The sequence below is a fragment of the Eleginops maclovinus genome, chromosome 7, assembly GCF_036324505.1.
Source record: "Eleginops maclovinus isolate JMC-PN-2008 ecotype Puerto Natales chromosome 7, JC_Emac_rtc_rv5, whole genome shotgun sequence".
Classification (NCBI taxonomy): domain Eukaryota; kingdom Metazoa; phylum Chordata; class Actinopteri; order Perciformes; family Eleginopidae; genus Eleginops; species Eleginops maclovinus.
In genome coordinates, this window is record NC_086355.1 from 17,839,081 (window position 1) to 17,861,482 (window position 22,402).

Genomic DNA, 22,402 nt, shown 5'->3' on the forward strand with positions numbered 1-22,402 from the left:
AGGGGTGTGGCAGCGGGGTGTGGTTAGGGCGCCGGCTGCTGGAGTGGTAGGAGTGGCTCAGCCGGAGGCCAGATGGCTGAGGTTCCTGTTCAGGTGCCACTGTGAGCGTTCGGGCTCACACCTGGGTTCCCAATGATGAAAGGACCACTGGTACTTTGAAACAAAATATATTTATTTCCGAACAGCCCGTTAACAACGTTCTTGCTGGCTAGTCGCTCTCGTCCGGCTTGGGAGGTGGAGACCGTTCTCTCTCAGACCCAGTCTACTGCAAAAGAACCCAGAACCAGGTTACGACCATGACTTTAATCAGTGCCTGATTACCTGACCCCAATCAGCTGTCTGGCCTCCGGCTGAGCCACTCCTACCACTCCAGCAGCCAGCGCCCTAACCACACCCCTAACCACAAGGGACTTTCACTCTTTTTTACTTAAGGAAAAGTAATTCTTCCACCACCTACTGTACATAATATGTTATGCCTAATACAACATTCTTATTTGAACTACTGTTGTTATGTGTGTATTCAGTGCAAGAAATACAGGAGCCAGTTCACGGAGGAGAAGAAGGCCGTGTACGAGGAGAAGCTGGAGGCCAGTGAGATCTTCAAGGATAAAAAGGCTCTCTACGCCAGCAGGTACTTTAAACTGACAGGGACACTGCTGTTTATTTCATGGTATTGGTACAAATCAAATCTTTTAAGTTCATGAAACTTCACACCTCATGTGGCACCAATGTGTTTTATCTCAGTGTGAGCCAGCCGTTCATAGGAGACTACCTGGAGATCAGCAAGAACCCCAAATATCAGAAACTGAACAGCGTCATGGACGAGAAGGTGCTGCTGGCCGACGTGGTTAACAAGATCAACAGGGCTAATGGCAAGGTAACAAAGATCACTAACACTGTAATATGTTTTGTTTTTACTCAAGCCAAATGGATTCTGAGAAGTCCAAAATATGAGCTGTGGTTACACAGTCACCCTGCTGTTTAAAGTTCAGCTCTACTTTCCGCACCGGCCTGGTAAAGCACAACACTATTAAGTGGTTTCGTTGGGTATTTCACCCCAGCTGTGAGGCAATCTGATGTGTTCTGACAGCTTAACAGCCGGCATTAGTTTCTGTTCTGCAGATAGGAGACACGTGGGGATTTATGTTTTGCTCTAAAACCCTGTCCCAGGTTCAAGATGAGATAAAACGATGCTGCTAAAAGAGGCTGTAAAATAATTGATTCAAAATAATACTGTTGATAAAGCCCATTATGCCTTTTGTCCCCAGAGTCATAACTAAACATTAATAAGCAGTGTAATGTTCTGTTTTGCTCCCTTTTTATCTGGGGCAAACTACCAGAAACTGCAGTTCTGTTGCAACTCTTATTTTTTTGAAGGAGTTCTGTAGAATTTTTCTTTTTGCCACTCCCTTTTATTAAATCAAACAACTATACATATGAGACACAGCAGAGTGATTTAGATTTTTTGACAGTATTCTTTTCTATTTTAGGTTATTTCATTGCTATGATCTTGGCTTTTTGATGACTGTTAAATCTATTCAAATATAATCTTGTGTTTTTCTCTTTTGTATCGCACAGAAAAACTACACAATATAGTACAATGTATAATAGTATAAAATATAAAAAACTAAGAAGTATAGTCAAAAATATTACTAATAGATACATAGTATAGGGTTCGAAAATATCAAGAAAAAACGACCAAGTAAAGTATGTGGAAAATATAAAAAAACAGTACAATATATTAATAGTATATTATGTCAGAAAAGAAATTCAATGTTTTGTAAAGAGCTTTGAAATGCCTAAATAATCTTGACTTGCCCTGTCATTCCCAAAAAATAAATAATATTTATGACTTGATTTGCTCCGCTTGCAGGGCACGGCTCGGATCTTCCTGCTGACTAAGAACAGCGTGGTGCTGGCCGACCAGAAGACGGGTCAGGTGAAGGCCAGCGTTCCTCTGCCGGACCTCACCAGCGTGTCGGTCAGCACGCAGAGCGACGGCTTCTTCGCTCTCAAACTCAAAGAGGTGAGGGACAGAAATGTTGTGAAGTGTGATTTTTAGTGCAGGTATGATTCAGTATCGATCATCTAATCTAACTCTCAGCAGGAAGTGTGAAGCTTTCTCACAAAGTTGTCTGTTGTGAGAAAAAGCGTTTTGTGTTGTTAGGTATATCGCAACATTTTAAATGCCACTGAATAGAAAGTTGCACAACACAGCATTTTCTTAACATTGTGTAAGTGTGTGCCCATCCAACACTAAGGGTCTGATACTGGCGAAAATCAATAAAATGTATAAACTTTAAGCTACTTAGTTGAATAACTGACATTGAGGTACATTCAGTGCGGACTAATGTTGAGTATTTAGCACCAGAAATATAAAGTAATCACTTAAATTAAATCGTTTGCTCAAAGATGCTCTTTAAATGTCATTTTGAATGTTTGAATGCTGCTAAAGAATCTAAATTACTGCATTTAGTTGTGTATGTGTGGGAAAGTCTTATTGTGGGTTATGTATTCCATCCAAGAGTAGACTTCTTCTTTCCCAGTTCTCAGCATGATATTTTTTGGATGGGTAGTGCAAGCAGAGTGCATCCATACAAAGTTATATTTACATCTTATTTGATTTCGGTGGGAAAAGAAATGGTATCATGTCTTTATCGAACATTATAAAGTGTGATAACAGAGGACTGGGCTTGAGTTTTTTTTTTAAGAATCAGCCAGTTTGGTGTTTTTTAGAGAGATAGATTTGAAAGGGCAATATGGAAGGGAAGACATGGGTAAAGGGACTAAAGGCCAGATTCAAACCAGCATCCACCTCAGCAGGGACTGAGCCCCAGTACATGAGCCAACTGTACCAAATGAGCAGTATGTGGTTGCCTTGAACTTCATGATTTTTGATTCAAAGGCCATTGTGTCATTTGTCTCCAGGGATCCGCCTCCGCCATCAAAGGAGACTTCCTACTCAGCAGCGAACATCTGATTGAAATCATCACCAAACTTCACCGCACCGGGGCCACGGCTGCAGACAGTGAGCAGCTCAACATCGACATCTCAGACGAGTAAGAGAACGGAGTCAAAATCTAGTTATTCTGCTCAAATGATCCGACTTGGAATATGTTTAACAACGTGGCTCAATGTGTCTGCGTGGCAGGTTTCTGGTGCAGTTCAAACACGACAAAGTCTGTGTGAAATTCATCCAGGGAGCCACCAAGAACGGCAACAGCGTGTCCTGCAAGCGCAAGAACAACCGCCTGCTGGAGGTGTCGGTGCCCACAACGGTATAGTGCAGTTCGTCTTCGCCAGATTTCTTTAGGGGGACCATTCAAAACCAACGCCTACTCCGGAATTCAAGAACCATCACCCCCAGTGCCCACCCTGAGGACTGACAGTGCAGTTATTCGCCTTTGTTGTGTTGTTGTTTTTCCTTCACTCTCTTTCTTATCAGATTTACTCTGGCACCACTATAGCTGCCACCACTGTTTTTTTGGCGAAGAAATCCCTTATCTGGGTTGCATGCCACAAAAGTTTGGTCAAATGTTCACTGGTGTTTTGTAAAACTGGGATAAAGAGTTGAAAAATGGATGAAACAAAAAAAAAATCTCGGTGGAGCGCAAGAGGAATGTGTCCACCAGTGGCGATGTTGATTGTTCTGCCTGTATGTTGATTTACTCTTCAGAGAAAATGTCATTATAAGAACTTAGTGACACTTTTGAAGCCTCAACTGGCCTTGACTCATCCATTTTTAAAGTGCTTCTGGCTTTAAGCAGACAGCTTTATTTAGAATTTGAGATGAACTGGGAACTTTTGGGGCTGGGATTACTCTGAAGAACTTTAAATACTGCACTTGTTTTCACCTCGGTGTAACCAAAAGAGGATGAGCTGAACTGATATTTGATTGTATGTTGTTTTATTTTCTATATATATATATATATATATATTTTCTCTGAAACAAAGAAGAGTGGGCAGTTGAGAAGTCAAATGTAATTTGCTACGTAATTGTCAAACCACTTTTTGTACCCTCCTGTATGTGCCATTGAACAGGTCACATGACTTGTCATGTGTCGTTGTACAAATATTAAACGTAGATAAAACACATGTGGGTGCCGTTCCCTGTTCACGGAAGAGGATTAGGGACGTGTCATCCCTCCAAAAGAAAATCACTTGTGGCCCTAATCCTCTTTCGTAACTGTTCTTGACAACACCATTGCCAAGAAATGTGATGTTTTGAACATGCGGAGGCCAATGTAATGTACGTTTTGAACATTTTTACAGCACAACACGTGATCAACTTCCATTTACCTAATGTTTTGATGATAACCCAGCTTTATTTCATCTACGAAGACTCATTTTAAATTGAATTGATATCCTTAACTCATATGATGTCATGTAGAAGCTTTGAGGGACACAATTTATAAACAATAATGGCAGAAAAAGTACCCAAACGAGAAGAAAAAGTACCTACACCTTCTGTAATATCTATCTATGGCCAGATTCTAAGCCAAACCCTGGATATCAATCTTTTTTTTTGTGTGCAATAAATAAAACGCTTTGTCTCAATTTAATCTCTTTCCCACAGAGCGCTAGCTCACTGTACCGTTAGCTGTACATATGCTCCGTGTGCTGTGGCCCTGGCATGGACGAGGGGTTTCTTTAGTCATTTTAAATTGCTGTGTTTGTAAAAAAAAAACGCTGTTCTTGCCACTGCTGCTTGAGCTACTGTAATGCTTGACCCACTCTGACCAAATGTGTAATTTTTCAAGGAGAAAAACCAAATTCTAAGCACACACTATCATAATCAATCCGAAATAATCAACCAGTTCTGTTTCAGCTTTGGTACATATTTACGTGAATGCCAAATTTGACCAAGTGATATATTTTCAGGTATATAATCTTTATTTGTACTCTGGTGTCTGTGAGGGAATAACGCAGCAAAACTTGGTTTGGTTTTGTAATCCGGTTAACCTGGGTTTGTACGTTTTTGTGTTTTTTAATGTCACATACGACACAAGGACTCAAGAAATCAGTTATTGCTGTCCCGCGAACGATGGAGCAGAAATGCCAGTTTTGATGCTTTCTCTTCCTTGGCACTGCACAGCTTAGGTGACCACCCCCACTTTCCCTTTTTCTCTGTTTTGTATTTGAACAATGGCTATAGCTGCAAAATGATGTCTGCATTCTTGTGTGCCTAAATGTAAACCTGTGCTGAGACACAATATGGACATGTTTCAATAGAATTCAGTGTTGCATTTACAAGTAATCTTTTTCTTTTTTTAAATTAAATAAAAATCCGTAATAAACAAATGTTATTCTTGGATTCTGTCACAATTTTTATTTTTCATCGTTCGCACTTATTCTTGCATGACAATGATCAATACAGAATGTGGAAAAAAGAATGAAATTAGATATTTAACTACACTATATTCTTCCACTTTTAATACTAACATCTGGCTGCTATCACACTATTGTATACATCCTATGCAGTTTTTTAAAATGCTGGTACTGGTACTGGATGTGTATTTTGGAAATTGTAATTTCCATTTTGATCTTTAATATTTTTTGCATGCTTCTTAATTAATATTAAGCTATTTTTGGTGCTGTACTTTTGCTATAACAATGTAAACTTCTCCTTTGTGGGACGAATAAAGGTATTCTGATTCTGAATATATAAAATAGCAAGTTAAAATAAATTAAAGTTAAATAAATCTAAAATAAGGATAGTTATGTTAACTAAGAAAAATAAAATGTAAAATCAAAATACATTTGAAAAAATAACAAACTAAAAAAAGGATATAAAATAAAACAATAAAATGAAAATTGTATGTAAACACAATAAATTAAATCAAATGTCAAATAAAAGAAACATTGCAAATATTTATATAAACAAAAATGTAAAGTAAGAATGTGCAACTAAAATAAAACAATGCATAAGATATGTTTTAATTAATAAGAAATAAAAGTCAAATGTATTACAATATTAACATGAACATAAAAATGTAAAGTTAGAATTTAAATGATATTGTTCAAGAAAAGATCAAATACATATAATCATACAAACACTCAGGGAAGAGTTTAACAGTTTGATGGCAACAGGCAGAATGGAGTTTGCATGATGTTTTAGACACTTCAAAATTAAATGACTGAATCTTACAATCTTTTGAGGGCCGCCTTGGCTGCCTTTTATCAGGACCACGAGGCGAGGTTGGCCCTGACTGAAAAGGGTGGGGGGTGGGTTAGCATAGAGGCTGAACGATCAGGCCTTGTAGTCAAGCAGCTGGCCAGATGTTTTCCATCACATCTGGGGAAAGCTGTCCTGGGGTTAAATTCCGTGGCTTGGGGAGAGCTGCCGGCAGCAGGTCTCCAGGGAGCAGCCCTCAGATTGACTGGTAAAAATAGCATACCATTTTGGGCTGCCCGGTACCCGGTTCCCACCACTCTGCAGGCTGGGAAAGGAAGGAGGAGTCCCGGCCTCCCAGTGGATACTCAACCCCTCGGTGGGAGTTGGAATTGTACAAAACACAATCCCTTGTACTGCAAAATCTGTTGTATTCGAACAGTCAGAATTAAATCAGCATAAAAGCACGGCAAGAGTTGTTACAAGTAAAAATCCTGCTTACAAAAACTGACCTAAGTAAAAGTACAAAAGTGTTGGCACCAAAATATGCTTAAAGTACCATCAGGACTCTTTGTGCTTCATTACCCATTTCAGAATCACCTTACCCACCTAATACAGCTCTCAGTTAGATGTAAACATACTGGCATATTAAATGTCTTGGAGTAGGAGTATAAAATAGTATACACACATTTTCTACTGAAGGGTGAACATGCAGTCCTTTCTCACAGAGTGGGGACACATCGGAGGAAGTACCATGTAGCTTTTGAGATTGGGTAGTCTTTAGTGACATCCTGTGGACTTCGGATGACATTACAATAAAACACAAAAAGGTACAAGACGGCGCTAGAGGAGTATAATCAATAGAGAAGCGGTCCTTGTTGATGGATTTAATGAAGCATTAAACAGCCATCAAGATTTAGAAAAATATAACCTGCATTCGTTAACCCTTTTTAAAAGTATGTATTTTTAAATGATGCGTTGGAATTGGTCAATTTTTTCTAAAGCAAACATGGATTTTTAAAAATGTTCTTTTAGCATTGTTTATTGTATTTAACATGTTACAGTACAACATGTATAAATCAAGCATCTGTAAAATGAAGTAAGACTGTATACAGTTATACTTAAATATGACAACATCATGTTGCTATTTTATTGCTAGCATAGAGGTACAGCAATAACTACATAAAGCAACACATATTTAACTTTAAAAAAAAGCTTTAAGATTATTTTTATTTTAGAGAAAAATAGCGTCTTGGTTGAATCTGGCACATTTACTGAAATGTTTATTAATGAGATCTCTCCATGTAAACAAAAAAGAATGCTATAAAAGGTCTCAGCTGACATGCAGAACCCATCATACAGTAGCTTATGTTTCTGGAGCAAACAGGACACGTTTGGGAACTCTCCTTAGGGGATTTCATATCCTGTCTCCAATCACTGGACCACAATAAAATGCTGTTCGCAATAAAAACAAAACATGCAATAAACTTAAGTGCAGGTGAGGAATTCACTTGCTCTGTATCTTTCAACATACAGTTTTTCCAAATTTTTGTTAAAGCACTGTATGAATATTATCAATCACATCAGACATCTATACATGTGCATTTGAACATTGTATACAACTACAACCAGAGGAACTAACATGCTTTTTTTTGTACACGGCCAAACCAATTCATCCTTGCATCCCTTAACCACTTGCTTTGATAAGAAAAAATGGTTACTCATCCCCTACTGTTAAAACATAATTGCCTGTGGATAAATGATGTCTTTAAAAATTGTTACCTGATGCTAGCAGCCAAGATAATTGGCGGCCTGGATAAGGGTTTTCCCCCTGATAACATGCCGTTTTTCTTAACTTTGGAAACTATAACTTTGTCTGTTTGCTTTCTGAAATGTTTGATACATGCCAAACATTTTGGAAAAGTGACCTCAGCTAAAGAACACACAGGTCACCTAACGTCCACCAGAAACCAGTGTGCACTCAAAACAGTTAATTGTGGTTTACAGGGTGGTCTCGCGCTATAAAGGAAAAATTACCTGTTTGGCTAATGATATTCATTTGAAAACTTTGATCGTTTAGTGAATGCAAATTTTCAATACTGGTACTTTTTTTAAATTGTATTCTCAAGTCCATATTTAATGAGTCCCCTTATTCTTGAGAATTTTACTTTATGAATTGTTTAGGCCTTGACTATGGAGATTTTTTGCTCCTGAATTAAAACAGGCCTGACATTGCTTGCACCACCATTATAGTTCTCTGTATTTGTGTAGTTCTATATTATAATCCAAACACTAGGGGCCACTCAAATCCAGCTTGTGGAGCCAACAACAACTTCCCATTGGAAGCACTGATCTTTTGTTGGTCTGAATATAGGAAATTCCAAACCTAAAGGTCTTTTAACAGTTGTGAAAGAAGCTAATAAAACTGTTAAGATCTTGCTTTCGTCAAGTTCATGTTGGTCTATTTAATGTTAACGGGATAAATAAATAGTATTTTAATCGTATAAAAGCATTAGCATTTGACATAAGCAGAAGAGGCTTTGACCTCTCTCCCTTCCAAAAGCGGCTGACTTTAAGATGTTCTCTTGCTGGCTGGACAATACTGCTTCCCCAACAATGCAACATTGCCGCTTCACAGCTAGAACTTTGTCTAGTGTGACCTCAGTTTGCACCTCAGGGTCACCAAGGAGACCAAATTAAACCAAATAATGTTAAACCGAGGAAGCTCTGGTTTTTATGCCCCTGGCTGAGTACTACGGGTTTTTCCAAGTCCTGAATTTACGGCCGTCTAGAGTCAATACAATCAAAGTTCAGTGCGAACATAATGAATCTCTAAATTCAACATCCAGCCCTCCCACATTTCTCCTTCTCCGAACCTTTTCTGTCTGCCATTAATTTTATGTTGCATATTATTAAAGACGGAATCTTCATGAGTAGCCTTACCTCCTTTCAACATAAAATATTGGACTTTGAGGTACTGGCATATTGTGACTTTACTGTAGTAATTTGGTAAGCATATTGTCTGAATTTTGGAAGTACAACCGGGTCATACAAGGCATTTATCTAAATGTGGTCTTGAATCTACTCTATGCTATTGTAATTGTTAAATATATTTCAGCAATGACTTCTAACATATGAAACACCCAAATAAACTTTAAGAATGTCTTCTTTTTCAACTTCTTCCTCACCAGCCACACGACAGAAAGTGCTATCGTTTCCAGATATTGAATGAAAGATCAATTACTTTCTCACCAACTCACACTGTGAAAATTGTTTTTTTTTGAAAGGCAGATCTTTTATGTGTGCTGGAGGTTAGTTAACCGTATTGACTGTATTGAGCTGTCACTGCGCCAAGGCTGATTTCATTATCGAGCGAGGGAGTTAGGATGTAGATGTCAACACGTTGGCCACCAGACTGCTGATTTACTTTGACAGAAATCTATGCTGTGATTTAAATGAAACCACCCATCAAGAGTGGAAACAGAATGTCTGTCATATTTTAGCTGCCGTCTAACCATGTTGGGTTAATGAAGTGAATGTCTAGTTTTGGAGGTCATTTTTTGTGTTGTTTTCACCTTCGTTTTCGCTATAAACAAATCGTTTTGAAAACACAGTTGAGGTTTAAATCAGGGCTAGGCAATATATAGAAATAACATTGATATTAAAGTATGAAACTACATCGTCTTACATTTTTGATATTGTAATATTTCACCAGTGTCTTTTCCTGGTTTTAATGGCTGCATTAAAACCAGAATGAAACAGTAGTATTATCTATTCCCCCCCCCCCCCCACAAGCCATTATATCCACATAACTGATGATTATTTGTGAAAAATCTAGTTGTTACAATATGTTTTAAAAGCACCAATAGTCAACCTTATCATTGAATCAATGTATTGGATCCAAAATAGTAGAATAGTAATATCGCACAGCTGAATATTTGTTAAAGTTAATTATATGTGTAAAGTGTTTTGGAGCTTCAGAAATACATATCTCAGACTAGATAGGTTTGGCACAGATTATGTTCAAAAGAGATCCCATTGTGATAAATTAAACGTTTGTTTTATACTAAAATGATAAATTCCTTAGATATTGTGAATCATATCACATTTGTGTATCAGTCATTGAAAATCACAACTAGTTATCTTTTCGATATGGTGTAGACCTAATCGAGCTAAGAACAAAATATCATGCAGGTTATTTCTCCAAACATTTTCTTTCATTTCTAGGGATAACAATCCAATTCAAGAGTTTTTTTGGATGCCTTTTCAGTTGTACTCTCTTTACTATGAATATGCACTCTGTTGACTGAGACGTTTTAGAGAAGAAGAACACAGAAGTGAGACAGCGAATTACATGAGTGCCTCCTGGTAGTGTGTCAGCAGTCTGGAAGGAGGGGACGGTGCTGGCAGAGCACTGATTAATGAGTGTTACTGGGTGGTGGAGAGTTTGTGTCCCCACTCACCCTCGTGTCACCGGTACACTCAATGGCTTCATCAATTTGTAGCCATTATCACGTCAATAGGCAAGAATGGAGGGAGGAGGGGAGCTAAAGAGTGAGGGAAGAAGGGGGCTTCTGCTGCACCATCTGTGGATAGCTGAACATAGCATGATGCAGAAAGTAGAAGACTCCATTTGAGATAAATAGGCCTCGATCTGTTGGTGATGCTTCTGGGTTCCTTTAGGGGGTTCAGGCTCCTCTCATGGATGGAGTAAACTATATATAATATACATTCCAGAAATGTAGAAAAGTCGATTTCTCCAAAGGTATTTTATGAAAAATGCTGGAACTGACTTTTTAATGCATTATTCGATATACAGAACCTATAAAGTAAAAGCTTAGAGATCGATAATCATGGTTTATATACTAAATTTATGATTGTTTTAAATGATTTATTATTATAAATATAATTCAGATTGTATTTTATTACTTGTGGAAAAATATATAATTTAAATGATTAAGGAAAAGTTATAATAATAAATAATATATAATGTAGGCATGGTATGTCCAGAGAGTGTTTAAGGGCAGGGGTTAGGGTTAAGGTTGTCAGACATTATGTTTTTTTTTCAGCTTTAGCTTAGATGATTTTTGTGTGCTTTTCTACATTCCAACCAAAGGAGAAACACAAATAAGTAAACAGTTATTTCATGACTAAAATGGCACTTGTAGAAATAGCTTTGAACAAGTAAATTGTTAAATTGTGCTTAATAATCATTGCACCAACCAAAGTGATAGGCCATGAGTGTGTTTGAGTGAGTCGGTGTGTAAGTCTGCATGCACGTGTGAACACAAGCAGCTGGAGAACTGATATGGATAAGCAACTAGCTGCACACACATCATTAAGTGCTCTTTTACAGACATTAGGAGGAGCACAGGCATGTGAACAAGCAAGTGTGTATCCCCACCTGCTCACCACTGCAAACGTGTGAAGTGAGGAAATGTTCATCTCATGACGGCAATCACTTTATCAACAAGACCTAATAAAAGCTACAACTTGTGATTTTTCTTCTTGGAATAAGGTTAATCCATTATCCTGATAAATACGATTATTTTTTTCTGAAAAACATAGTCATAATTGTTCCTATTTGTATTGAGATTACCCTTTAAGCAAAATACACTTGGATCAGCCAGAAATCATTTCATCACAACGCTGAAAACAGGGCTGTTTTTCTGGAAAACTCAAGAAAAGTCATATTTTTAGAGATACATGGTTCTCCAAGCACAGCAACATTACAAACATATGATGTTCTTAAAGACAAGATGCATTGTTATAAATGAAACTATCCAAAGGTATGTAAAGGAGTTAAAATAGAAACAATAAATGTATACATATTCATAAAAAATGCATCATAGAGCAATAGTATTAATCCATAAGCATTAATCGAAAAAACACTTCAAACACAGGGAACATCAAATTAAAATTCTCAAGCAAAGTTTGCCGATAACATACATTGAAGTAATATTTAGAATGCAGGACTTTTACTACTAATGGAGTATTTTTCAGGGTATTATTGGTAGGATTTGAATGTGTCGTTCTATTGACTAAAGGTCAAAGCCCTTCAGTGTGTAGTCCCTCACATCCCATGAGGGTTGAATATCTGTTTATGTGTTGGATCAGAGAGCTGTAAAAGTGATTTCCAGTTATTACAGAGGATGCTCACAGTGGGAATAATGATTCTTCATCAGGCGCTTCATATGGCCTATAACGACACTAATCAGTTCAACAACTGTTTTTTTATTGCATATCACTGTAACTAATTAAACTGTTCAGACTGCTGTTAGACAAGCAACATCTGGGGTGGGGGCTTTGAATTAAGAAGGGTATGAACAGATGGGGATACTAGCAGAAGGTAGAGCATTACAAGAACGAGAGAAGGTGTAAAGTCAGGGCGAGGGGGGGGGGAAGGCGGGTCAATTAGGAAAATGAAATCTCATCTTCAGTGTGGAGCGACATAGATCAAGAAGTGACAGCCCCGCCTCTAAGCCTGTCAGTCCCGCCTCTGTCAAAACGACCAATTAAAGCAAGCTAATCCCCCGTTAACCCCTGGATAGGCTTTACAACACAACCTCCTGATACAAAAGCACATGAACACATTTGTCGCAAAGCAGATTTCATAAGCCTATTTGAATTTCCTGTGTTTTAAACTACATTAATATTTTAAATCAGTATCAGTGACATTACTTATTAATTTGTATGGAGGCAAAAAATGTAAAAGCTCATTTTTCCATTGGTCTTCGTGAGTAATGTACGATTTTTCTACAAAAAATGTAACCTTAATTTATAATTTGATTGACTATAGTAAACAAAATACTATAATATATATATACATATATATATTTAAACAATCTATTGCACTTTCCATGTGTTATATTTTTCTTATATTTTTTAACATAATTTAATTCCAGAATTTCAGTATTTATATTTTTCCCCTTTTAAATAAACAGAAGAAGCATGTACCATTTTGTTGTTAACCCTGCCTGAACAAGACAAAAGCACTATGTAAACCAAATATCTTTAAAATACAATCCAGGCAAAAAATATGTCATTGTGTAGAGGACACATGTCACCAATGTTGCTTATTGCCTCTTTTATCCAAATTGCTTTAAAGCCATAAATCATCATGCAGGTCATTCCAATACTCTTTTACATAAAGGCTGCAGAAACATCCCTGCAGTCTCCAAAGCAATAACTCCAGTAACCTGAGGGACTCATTCCCAGAATCACAAGCTTCCTTCTCCAGCCCTTTTATTTAATCGTCTTTACTTGAGCAATATAGGTTGTATTTTATTTCCAACAATCTTCAGGTGTGGGTGTATTGAGAGGTGACATAAAAAGCAGGAGAGGAGAGGTGATAAGACTGTGTCGGTGAGGTGGCGATGAAGAATTATGTGTTTCTCCTTCATCATCTAACCCTAACCCTTATGCACACAGATTCATGCAAACGCATGCATGAAATCTGCCTTGATTAAACCCCACAAACATGGATTGGTGGGAGTGTCTGTGGATCGCAAGGCTAATTGAACTGTCTCCACTTTGGCAGGATGGAGGGTTATGGTGAGAATGATGAGGACTAGATTAAACAAGCAGGAGGAATAGTAATAGAACAAATGCATGGAAAAGAAGCAACTGATTGGAATGGAAGATATTATTCAGTTTGTCCTTTGTCAGGGGTGTATCGTCATGTCTGGACAATCACAAAAATAATTTTAAAGAAGAAAATTGTGCTCTGCACTATGTTTCTACATCCAATATTGGGTTTTAACTTTTGTCCGGGTACTGATTGTCAAATTGAAAATTCTTATAGATATTCAAGGTCCCCAGATAATAACCCTTTAATGGTGTTCGGTTTAGGGTTGAACCCTTCTGACTTATAGTCCAGTTATATGTTTCACTTGTGTTTCAGAGTGAAATGTCTTGACCACTGTTGGGTGTATTTCCATGAATTTTAACAGGTGGCTTGCAATAACTTTCATGATCTCCTGACTGTTCCTCAAGCGCCAACATCAAGTCAAATTGAATTGAATTTATAGCAGGAAGCTAACAAGACTCTGCTTGTTTTCCTTGATATATTGTTTTCTATTAAGTACTTCCTTCAATGGATTAATCACACTTGATTGACTTGCACCAACATCCACACCATCAACAGCTGCGTGACATCCACATTCAGTCTGAGTCCAGCAGGAGTCTAGCTTGATTTTATCGTCATGTACAGTAATCATTTTCAATATGTAGATGTTTGCCCAAATTGATTTGGTATTTGTACATTGTAATTTTATTACCCTTGACAAGGAGGTTATGTTTTTGGTTGTTCTGTTTTTTTCTGTTTGTCAACAGGACTACTGAAAACTACTGCTGATTTTCATCAAATTGTCTGGAAGAGTGTAGAATGGGCCAAGGAAGAACCCATTAAATTATGCAGCGTATCCGAATCATGCGCTGAAAACACGAGTTTTCTCCTTTTTTGTTAAAATTGTGAGATAAGACATGACCTTTGAGGAGGTTTGCGCTACCGAGTGACCTTCTAGATATTTGTATAATTTAGATGGGAGATTTGAAATTGACACAAGTTTATCTCTACACAATTGTTATCCTTTTTCCTCATGACTTTTGTAAAAAAGATATAACCCTTAAATCCTAACCTCTGGCTAGGATCTATCGATCTTTATGCAACAAACTCCAAAAGGAAGACTCCGATCTTTATTAGATTTGGCAAATGCTGATGCTTTAGAAATCCTTTATTCGTCCCACAGCGGGGAGAGTACATGTCAAGTATGGATAAGGGTTGTTCATATTGTTTCACAGTGTAAAGTATACCCTGTTAAAGTAGGAAGTTCTTCAAAGATAATAGCATGGGAAGAAAGGTTTGAAGAAACAAGTTGCATATGTTACTTTCTATAAAGTAAGTAGCAGACATATTGCATAAGAAAATGGTTCACACTCAAAACTTCTTACAGACAAGACCCATTTTCCTGAAGGGTTTAAACCAACCATCATGTATTTGCATTAAAGGAAGAATATATTTTGGGTAATGAGTATTTTGGGAACCTGACCCTACAGAGCAGACTGGGTGTCCCACAGAGCAACAGATGTTTAACTACTCTCTGCAGCCTCCACTCTGCCGCCCCTGTCTTTGTGTGTTAACCAGCTCTACGTGTGTCTGTCTCCTCCTCTTATTCACAGGCCTCTGTTTAGGACTAATTAGCTATGTGCCTCCTCTCCTCTCCCCCTCCAATTCTACCCTGAATCCTCATCTCATTGTACTGTCATCTCACTGTTTACTGTGCTAAGTAATAATCATTGGATCTCGGCTCTCCTCCTCCCGCCTCCCCTCCTGTCCCTCCTCTTCTCCTCCTCCGCTCCTCCCTCTTGTCCTCCTCATTATGGCCCGGTCTCAGTTGTGACGGCTGTCATTAATCAACTCATTTTGAACGACGTTGAACCTTGCAACCCTGAACACCCACCCCTGTTCAACCAGGAAATGTTCTATTCCCTTGCGGTCCATTAGGCGAATCACAGCAAAACTTTGGCATGACAATAGATACAACAATAGCAACCAAAAGCAGATATTAGACTATAAACCACAATAGCACACAGACAGCAGGAGAACAACGGGCGTTTTTATACTCTATGCATTGGGGATTTTCTTCTAACGTCAATGTTTCCTGGGATACATAGTCATATTTTACTACTCTAATACACTGGTCCTATAATCTAGTGTCTCTTGGATCACTAAATTCACTATTAAGGTTAGGTAACTCAATTTGCAAAACTTTGATATAAAACACAGGTCATTCTTGGTAAAGTATCTCTCTCAAACTAGGTTTGATTCCATGTATGTGTCTGGCAGCGGTTCATTATGAACTCTAGTCAATGAAATAGCCAATGTTCAATAAAAAAGCAGGCAGCCTTGTTTTGGGGGCAAATTGCCACTGCAATTCATGTGATTCATAAAAAACAAGCTCTTGTGATCAAATAAGTAAAATCGAATCAGCTTTGATTTAGCTTCTCCCATGTTCTTATTCACCACCATGGAAGAATGGTGTAACCTTTTTGCTTCTTAACTATGGAGGCCTGACAGAATCGCCCACTGGGTTAACCTCTCTTTCATTCGTGTATGAATAGAGGCGACATGAATGGGTTTTTTTTTTTACAGCTAAGGGTGGAGAGGAGTTTTAGCCTACTTATTTGAGTCTCTAAGACGTTCTCTTGTATATATTTTGACTCTGTGGTTTGTTGGTCATGCGTAGGTTTTTTCCTGAGTGTCCTTTTGCCTCTTCATGAAAAAATACAATAACTAAATGTCACTTTCATTAATACTTCAAACTTTTGGACACTTTTAAGTAAAGCACTTTTCTGCCACAGAGAACATCCAACAACCGATGGCTAAAGAAACAAAGCAAAATCAACGGAGAAGCTAGCTGATGAGATAACCACAACCAGCCTTAGCTCTAGCTATGCTAGCTATGTTACTTGTTTACTTGTTTTCCCCTTTGGTTTTATCTGTAATATATATGAAAAAGAAAATAAATTAACATAGAATTACATCTTAGTGATTCATTTTATTACAAATAACTAAGTTAGTTGCTAATTTGAAACAAGATGGAGGTTACAAACCTAGCTTAACCCTGCTAATGCTAATGCAACTGTTGTATGTCTCTATCTCAGCAGAGTAACACCAACTGCCCTCTGTTTTTGACTTGATTTATATCAGATAAATGATTAGATTGTATATCAATTGAAATATTAAATTAATGTAAAATATTGACTTCAATATGAACATGAATAATATGACAAAACAGACACCAAGCAAAAAAAATTGGGATTGCAAATAGCGACAATAAAAATGATTTATTTCAACAAATTAGTTAAAAGGGCCCTGACTTCTGACCCCTGTTTTAATAAATGCTGCAGCTGCAGATGAAGGAATGCCATTTATGAACAATGTTTCCATATTAATCAGAGAAGACATACATAGGTCAACCTCAAACACTTGATCACTCTATCCTCAGACGGAGTATATGACTGTACAAAGTATCACATTATGACTGCACTATCTTTCTTTGAATTGATAAAAGCTACGTGAATACAAAGACTCTTTTGTTAAGGGCTATCAAAATGGCCATTCAATGACTATAAATCACAATTCCAATGTATTAGCCCAGCAAAGAAAATGTCTCTCAGTGGTGTGAAATGTCACATGTGGCGTCTTTATCTTTGCAGGACCTTATCTCAAATGATTTGATATTTGAGCTAGGATATCAAGATGTATTCTAAAAGCTTCATTAGAATGGTGAGATATAGCGTCCCTTATCTTATAGAGATCAGATCACAGAGTATTAATTATTTTACAACTGGCTTTTACAACTGCAGTCCTATCCTGTTCACACATTACTGTGACCTGTTTGATCATACATGGAAGTGGAAAATAAATTACATAATTGCTCAAATTTACAACTGAGTAACCTTCAGTTTGAAATGTATGCAATTAATGTAAAAAGTTTCCTTAATGACGTACATGATTATTAATCTTATTTATAACAAAACTTTTAAATGAATTATACAACCAAATATTGTTTACACATTTTTCTTAAACAAGTTTGCAATATAAAAGCCACAAAAATAAAAATCCTTCTTTTGCAACATCGGGAAATATTTAAAAACAATATTATTAAACTCTTTGCTCTTTGATGGTGACATACGGCAGATACACGCACGTGCCTGCACACACATCCGTAGTCCTTTAAGTTTATACGTTGGGTAGTCCAGCAGGTGTTGGTGTGTTTGTCTTTCAGGTGAGTGCAGTTGGTTTTCCCAGGCCCCTGACTGTGTCTTATCAGTCCTGTATAAACCAGTAGGAAAACACCACTGGTTAAACTGTGGCAGATAGATGCAGTTTGGACACTTATGTGCAACTGAATATGGTCAGGGCATTTTCCGGATCAGGTCAGCTTAGGCAGATATCTTCTGCAAAGCTGGTTACAGTTATACCATTTTTCAATGTGCAGTTCACAACAGTAGACAAGAAATGTTTTAAAATCAAATTACTGGCTACTATTTGCACATATATTATTTAATTGTGTACATTTGGATTATAAACCAGACCACTATTGCAGGATTTTGGGTCACCTGTCTATACGTTATTTGTCTGCAGGGAGAGAAAATGAGTTTGCTCTCTGTCAGTTTAATGCTTCTTTATCTGCTCCATGGTGTGGTGATGACCGATAATCATCGCAGCAACCACTGATAAGAACTGTTGGGTTTCTGTCAATCTTAGCAAGCAATAAAATATAATGAAGAATTAGTTGTAAAATTATGTTCTTTGTCAGATCTTTAAAGTGAGATGAAATGAATTGCCGGAATTAGACTGTAAGTGTTTTATGTGTGTGTGTCTCCATGTTTGTACATTTGTAATACATATAACACATGTTTGTGCAAGATATTTGTTGAGGAAGTTGAACCTCAAGCAAACGTGAGACAGTGACATAATTGGCAGTCAAACTGCCAGACAGATAACAGAAAGAAAGAAAGAAAGAAAGAAAGAAAGAAAGAAAGAAAGAAAGAAAGAAAGAAAGAAAGAAAGAAAGAGAATACAATATTATAGATATAGATTATTTCACAGGCAAATAATTAGAATCGTGAATGCTTGAGAAGGGAAGGAAACCAAGAATTACAACTTTGCTGCAAAAAAAGCATTTGTCTTGGGTTCAATTCATATAGCTGATACAAGAGTGCATCAATGCCTATAATTAACCCTTAAAAAGAAAAAAATATATACCCTTCCCCTGTCCTGTGCTGCATGGCTCTGGCCAATCACAACGCAGCAGACTTTATAACGCTGTGGGTGCGAGTAATTTCCCAGCTCAATGCTGGAGTGAGTGAAGTGGTTTTTATGCACAAGCCTTAAGTGGAGTGGGTCAGAGAGATTTCTTCAGGGGAAGAGGAGAGACAATAAAGCAGTATTTGTAAACTTTAAGAAAAAACAAAGTGTTCTCAGAAATTAGTGCTTCAAGTTCATCGTGGGACAGAATGACTACCACCATGGAGAAATCTAAAAACTTTCGTATTGACGCGTTACTGGCGCACGACGTGGAGCAGAGGACGGACAGTGATGGTGCATCGCCGGGATTGTACTACAGCAGAAGCCCCGGTGTTAGTCCTGTGTCAACCCGTGGCTCGGAGACGCCCTCCCCACGTCCAAACCAAACAAACTGTTCTCCAGCGCAGCAAGGAGCCCTATCCAAGTCGCAGCTCTTCAGTCTGTCCCAGTCAGGATTCACTGCTCTACACCAGGGGAGTCTCTTCGGAATGCATCACGGCTCCATGTATCCTCTGGCGGCCTTCGGAGGCCAGCATCCCGCCTTTTTGTACCCCGGCTTCACGCAACTGGTCCAACCGTACCCGGAACAGCTAAAGGGGGCACACATGGCCGCGACGCACCCGCTTGATCCCTGGATCAGGGCTGGGATGATGATACCCAGACTCGGAGAGTATGGAGGTGAGTGCATCTCCTGTAGTTATACACTTTATTTGTCTTACTTCCTGCAACTGAAGATAGTCAAAAAAACTAACATGCATAATGTTTATCCATTTCTGAATTTGTGGATAAGACTTAAAACAATCCCATAAAAATTACATGGATTTCCAAAAGTCATAGTTTTACCGAGCTTAATAAAAGAAAAAAACAAAACGTTTTTTTTGTAATGGGTCAGAACATAAATTAATGTTTTAAAAGCCTCCTTCTCACACCTGTGTTTTGGTACTGGCTTGTAAAGGGCAGTGACATTGAGTTGTTGTCTTTTAAGCACAATATCTCATCAAAATAACATGCAATGTTTACCGTAAAGGTAGCACCTGAAATAGACCTACTACTTAATCAATTGATAACATTTATGGTGTTTTCATTAAGGTAATGGTCTACTGTGTTATGGTTTATTACCCCTCCAAAGCAATATCCTCTCACCACGACCCCACATCAAGGCAATAAATGTTAACGGATAGAGAAAACATGATATACAGGCAGGAAGACAGACAGGTAGGTAGGCCCTACAAAGGCAAACAGGGAAATGGAAACCAAACTGAAAGATTTAAAATAAATCTTTTTGATAAAAATCTTTGAAATTATAGTTTTCTTTCTATATATTAGTTTCAGTTGGGCCTCCGTCCTTTTTTATAGGCCCACCATCCATAATATTGTAAAGAGAGGTATAGTGCTCTTACAGCAATATAAATAAATGTTGTAAAGAATAACTTGTCTCTTTCTCTTTATATCCCCTCATAGCAGCAGGCCATGCAGGTTTGTTGGGGAAGTGTCGGAGGCCCAGGACGGCTTTCACCAGCCAGCAACTGCTAGAATTAGAAAACCAGTTCAAGCTCAACAAGTATCTGTCCAGGCCTAAACGCTTCGAGGTTGCCACTTCACTCATGCTGACTGAGACTCAGGTAAGAGAGCCTGTAGCAAGTTTTGTATTGAACTGTTTTACCCCCTGCTACATTATTTCAATGTGTGAGTATATTCCTCACGTCGCCACATATGTAACTTCAAGAACATATGAGATCAAACCTTAGTTTTTTCTTCCTTTTGTTAACAGATGCTTTGACAACATTTTAATATTATACTTCTGCATCTCATGCAGCATTAACTGCGTTTTCTATCTGTTTTGTATATGTTATTTGTGTCTTGTTTTTTAATGCTTTTTGTAAAGCACTTTGAATTGGCTTTGTGTCTGAAATGTGCTATATCCTTAACTGTTTTGGTTCTTCCTTGTTCCTAAGTTTTATTTAATCAAGGTGTCCTGTTTTTCAGCATTCCTATGGAAAAGGATTAGGGCCATGTGAATTATTTTTTAGTTCTGGGATTTAAGTCAGAATTCTGAGTTTAAAGTTAATCTCAGCACTACAATATATATATATATATATATATATATTTTTTTCAAAATTCACATCTGGCCCTTATCTCCGTACATTCCATAAGCTATACATACTGTAAGGAAGGATTATCATTTTTTGCAGCCTGAACCCCGACTACTTAACCTAATATGTTTACACTATGTTTAACTGTCATGATTCTTTTTGTCTTTCGCCAGGTTAAGATATGGTTCCAGAACAGGCGTATGAAGTGGAAGAGAAGCCGCAAAGCCAAGGAACAAAAGTCACCTCTGACTGACACAGAAAGAGCTGCCATGGATATACACAATGCCAAGCCTCAGAGTGATTCACACAGCTCCAGCCTGGAGGATGAAGAGGAGATAGAAGGGGATGATGAGGATGAGAAAGAGGAGATAGAAGTGCTGAGGGCGGCTTCTTTAGGCTCCGTAGGCTTCTCGAGGCATGCTGCAGAAGGAACAGGGAACTATTACTCAGAGGAGGAGCCGGAGGAAGAAAGCCCAAGAACAAGAAGTGGGATTTTCCCATAGTTGTAAATGGCAGCATGCTTTTATTGTATGTCTTTTTATGTTTATTACTCTTAGGGACAATACACAATGCAATCAGGTACACAAACATGGTGGCATGAAGAGGATCATTCATTTTTTATAGCCCTGCCCATACTACTATATATCCCAAATAAGCAAAAGGATACCGACATGTGCACATCAGGCCTCATATTAAAACTCATCACATTATATAAGAATAGTGCCACATTTTTGTTCTTGGACATTTATGGGTTTAATGGTCAGTAATCCATCAACAAATAATTCTGATTTATAATTTGCGCATGATGTACGTAGCCTATTTTCCTGTCCTATCATCTGTAATGAATTAATTTATCTTTATATGAACATGTACTTATGAATGGGGGACGATAGCACTTTTATGGAAGGTAGTGGATGAAGAAACAGAAAAATTGACTTGGAAATCATGCTGTAAAGACTGTCAGTGTTACGTTGTTATCAGGGCATGCCGGTCTGTTACAAATGTTGGATACATGTTCCCATCAATTGTTATTTTGTTTTTCATATTTTAAACAAGGAATAACTAATAATATATTCATATTCACCCTAGTAAGGTTAGGGGCATGGGGTGTGGAAAGAAAATTCTAAGATGTTGTTTATGTGACTGTAAAGTATACAATTATCTCCTAAAACAGCATGTTATATTTAGTTATAGAAAGAGGCTGCACGTACTGTATTGTATTTTACATTTCCTGTTAAGGCATCTACCCCATATTTTGTAAAATCGTATCATATTAAGCATGTTATAATGTCAATATAATTTAACATTATAGAATTTAATATATTTCACTTTTAAAGCAATATTAGTGGTTTTTGTGGCGAGCAATAGTTCAATAAAATT

The 22,402-nt window shown here is 37.7% G+C and overlaps 2 protein-coding genes across 6 annotated transcripts in view; both read left to right on the forward strand.

Moving 5' to 3' along the window:
• Nucleotides 1–5,306, forward strand: part of myo1b (myosin IB) — a 65,787-nt gene extending 60,481 nt beyond the window's left edge. For all 4 annotated transcript variants that reach the window (XM_063887415.1, XM_063887416.1, XM_063887417.1 and 1 more), the window contains 5 exons: nucleotides 525–631; nucleotides 745–877; nucleotides 1,874–2,026; nucleotides 2,929–3,059; nucleotides 3,152–5,306. In XM_063887415.1, coding sequence (XP_063743485.1) covers nucleotides 525–631; nucleotides 745–877; nucleotides 1,874–2,026; nucleotides 2,929–3,059; nucleotides 3,152–3,284 — 657 coding nt within the window. In that variant the 3' untranslated portion in view covers nucleotides 3,285–5,306. The remainder of the gene's footprint in view (nucleotides 1–524; nucleotides 632–744; nucleotides 878–1,873; nucleotides 2,027–2,928; nucleotides 3,060–3,151) is intronic.
• Nucleotides 5,307–19,012: 13,706 nt separating this feature from the next.
• On the forward strand, nucleotides 19,013–22,379 carry LOC134867603 (motor neuron and pancreas homeobox protein 1-like). 2 transcript variants are annotated; one of them, XM_063888306.1, is made up of 3 exons: nucleotides 19,013–19,607; nucleotides 20,391–20,551; nucleotides 21,196–22,379. In XM_063888306.1, the coding sequence occupies exons 1-3, from the start codon at nucleotides 19,139–19,141 to the stop codon at nucleotides 21,523–21,525; spliced, it is 960 nt and encodes a 319-aa protein (XP_063744376.1). In that variant the 5' UTR covers nucleotides 19,013–19,138; the 3' UTR covers nucleotides 21,526–22,379. The 2 variants fall into 2 exon arrangements, with proteins under 2 accessions (XP_063744376.1, XP_063744377.1); XM_063888307.1 differs by having other exon boundaries at nucleotides 20,394–20,551.
• The last annotated feature ends 23 nt before the right edge of the window (nucleotides 22,380–22,402 follow it).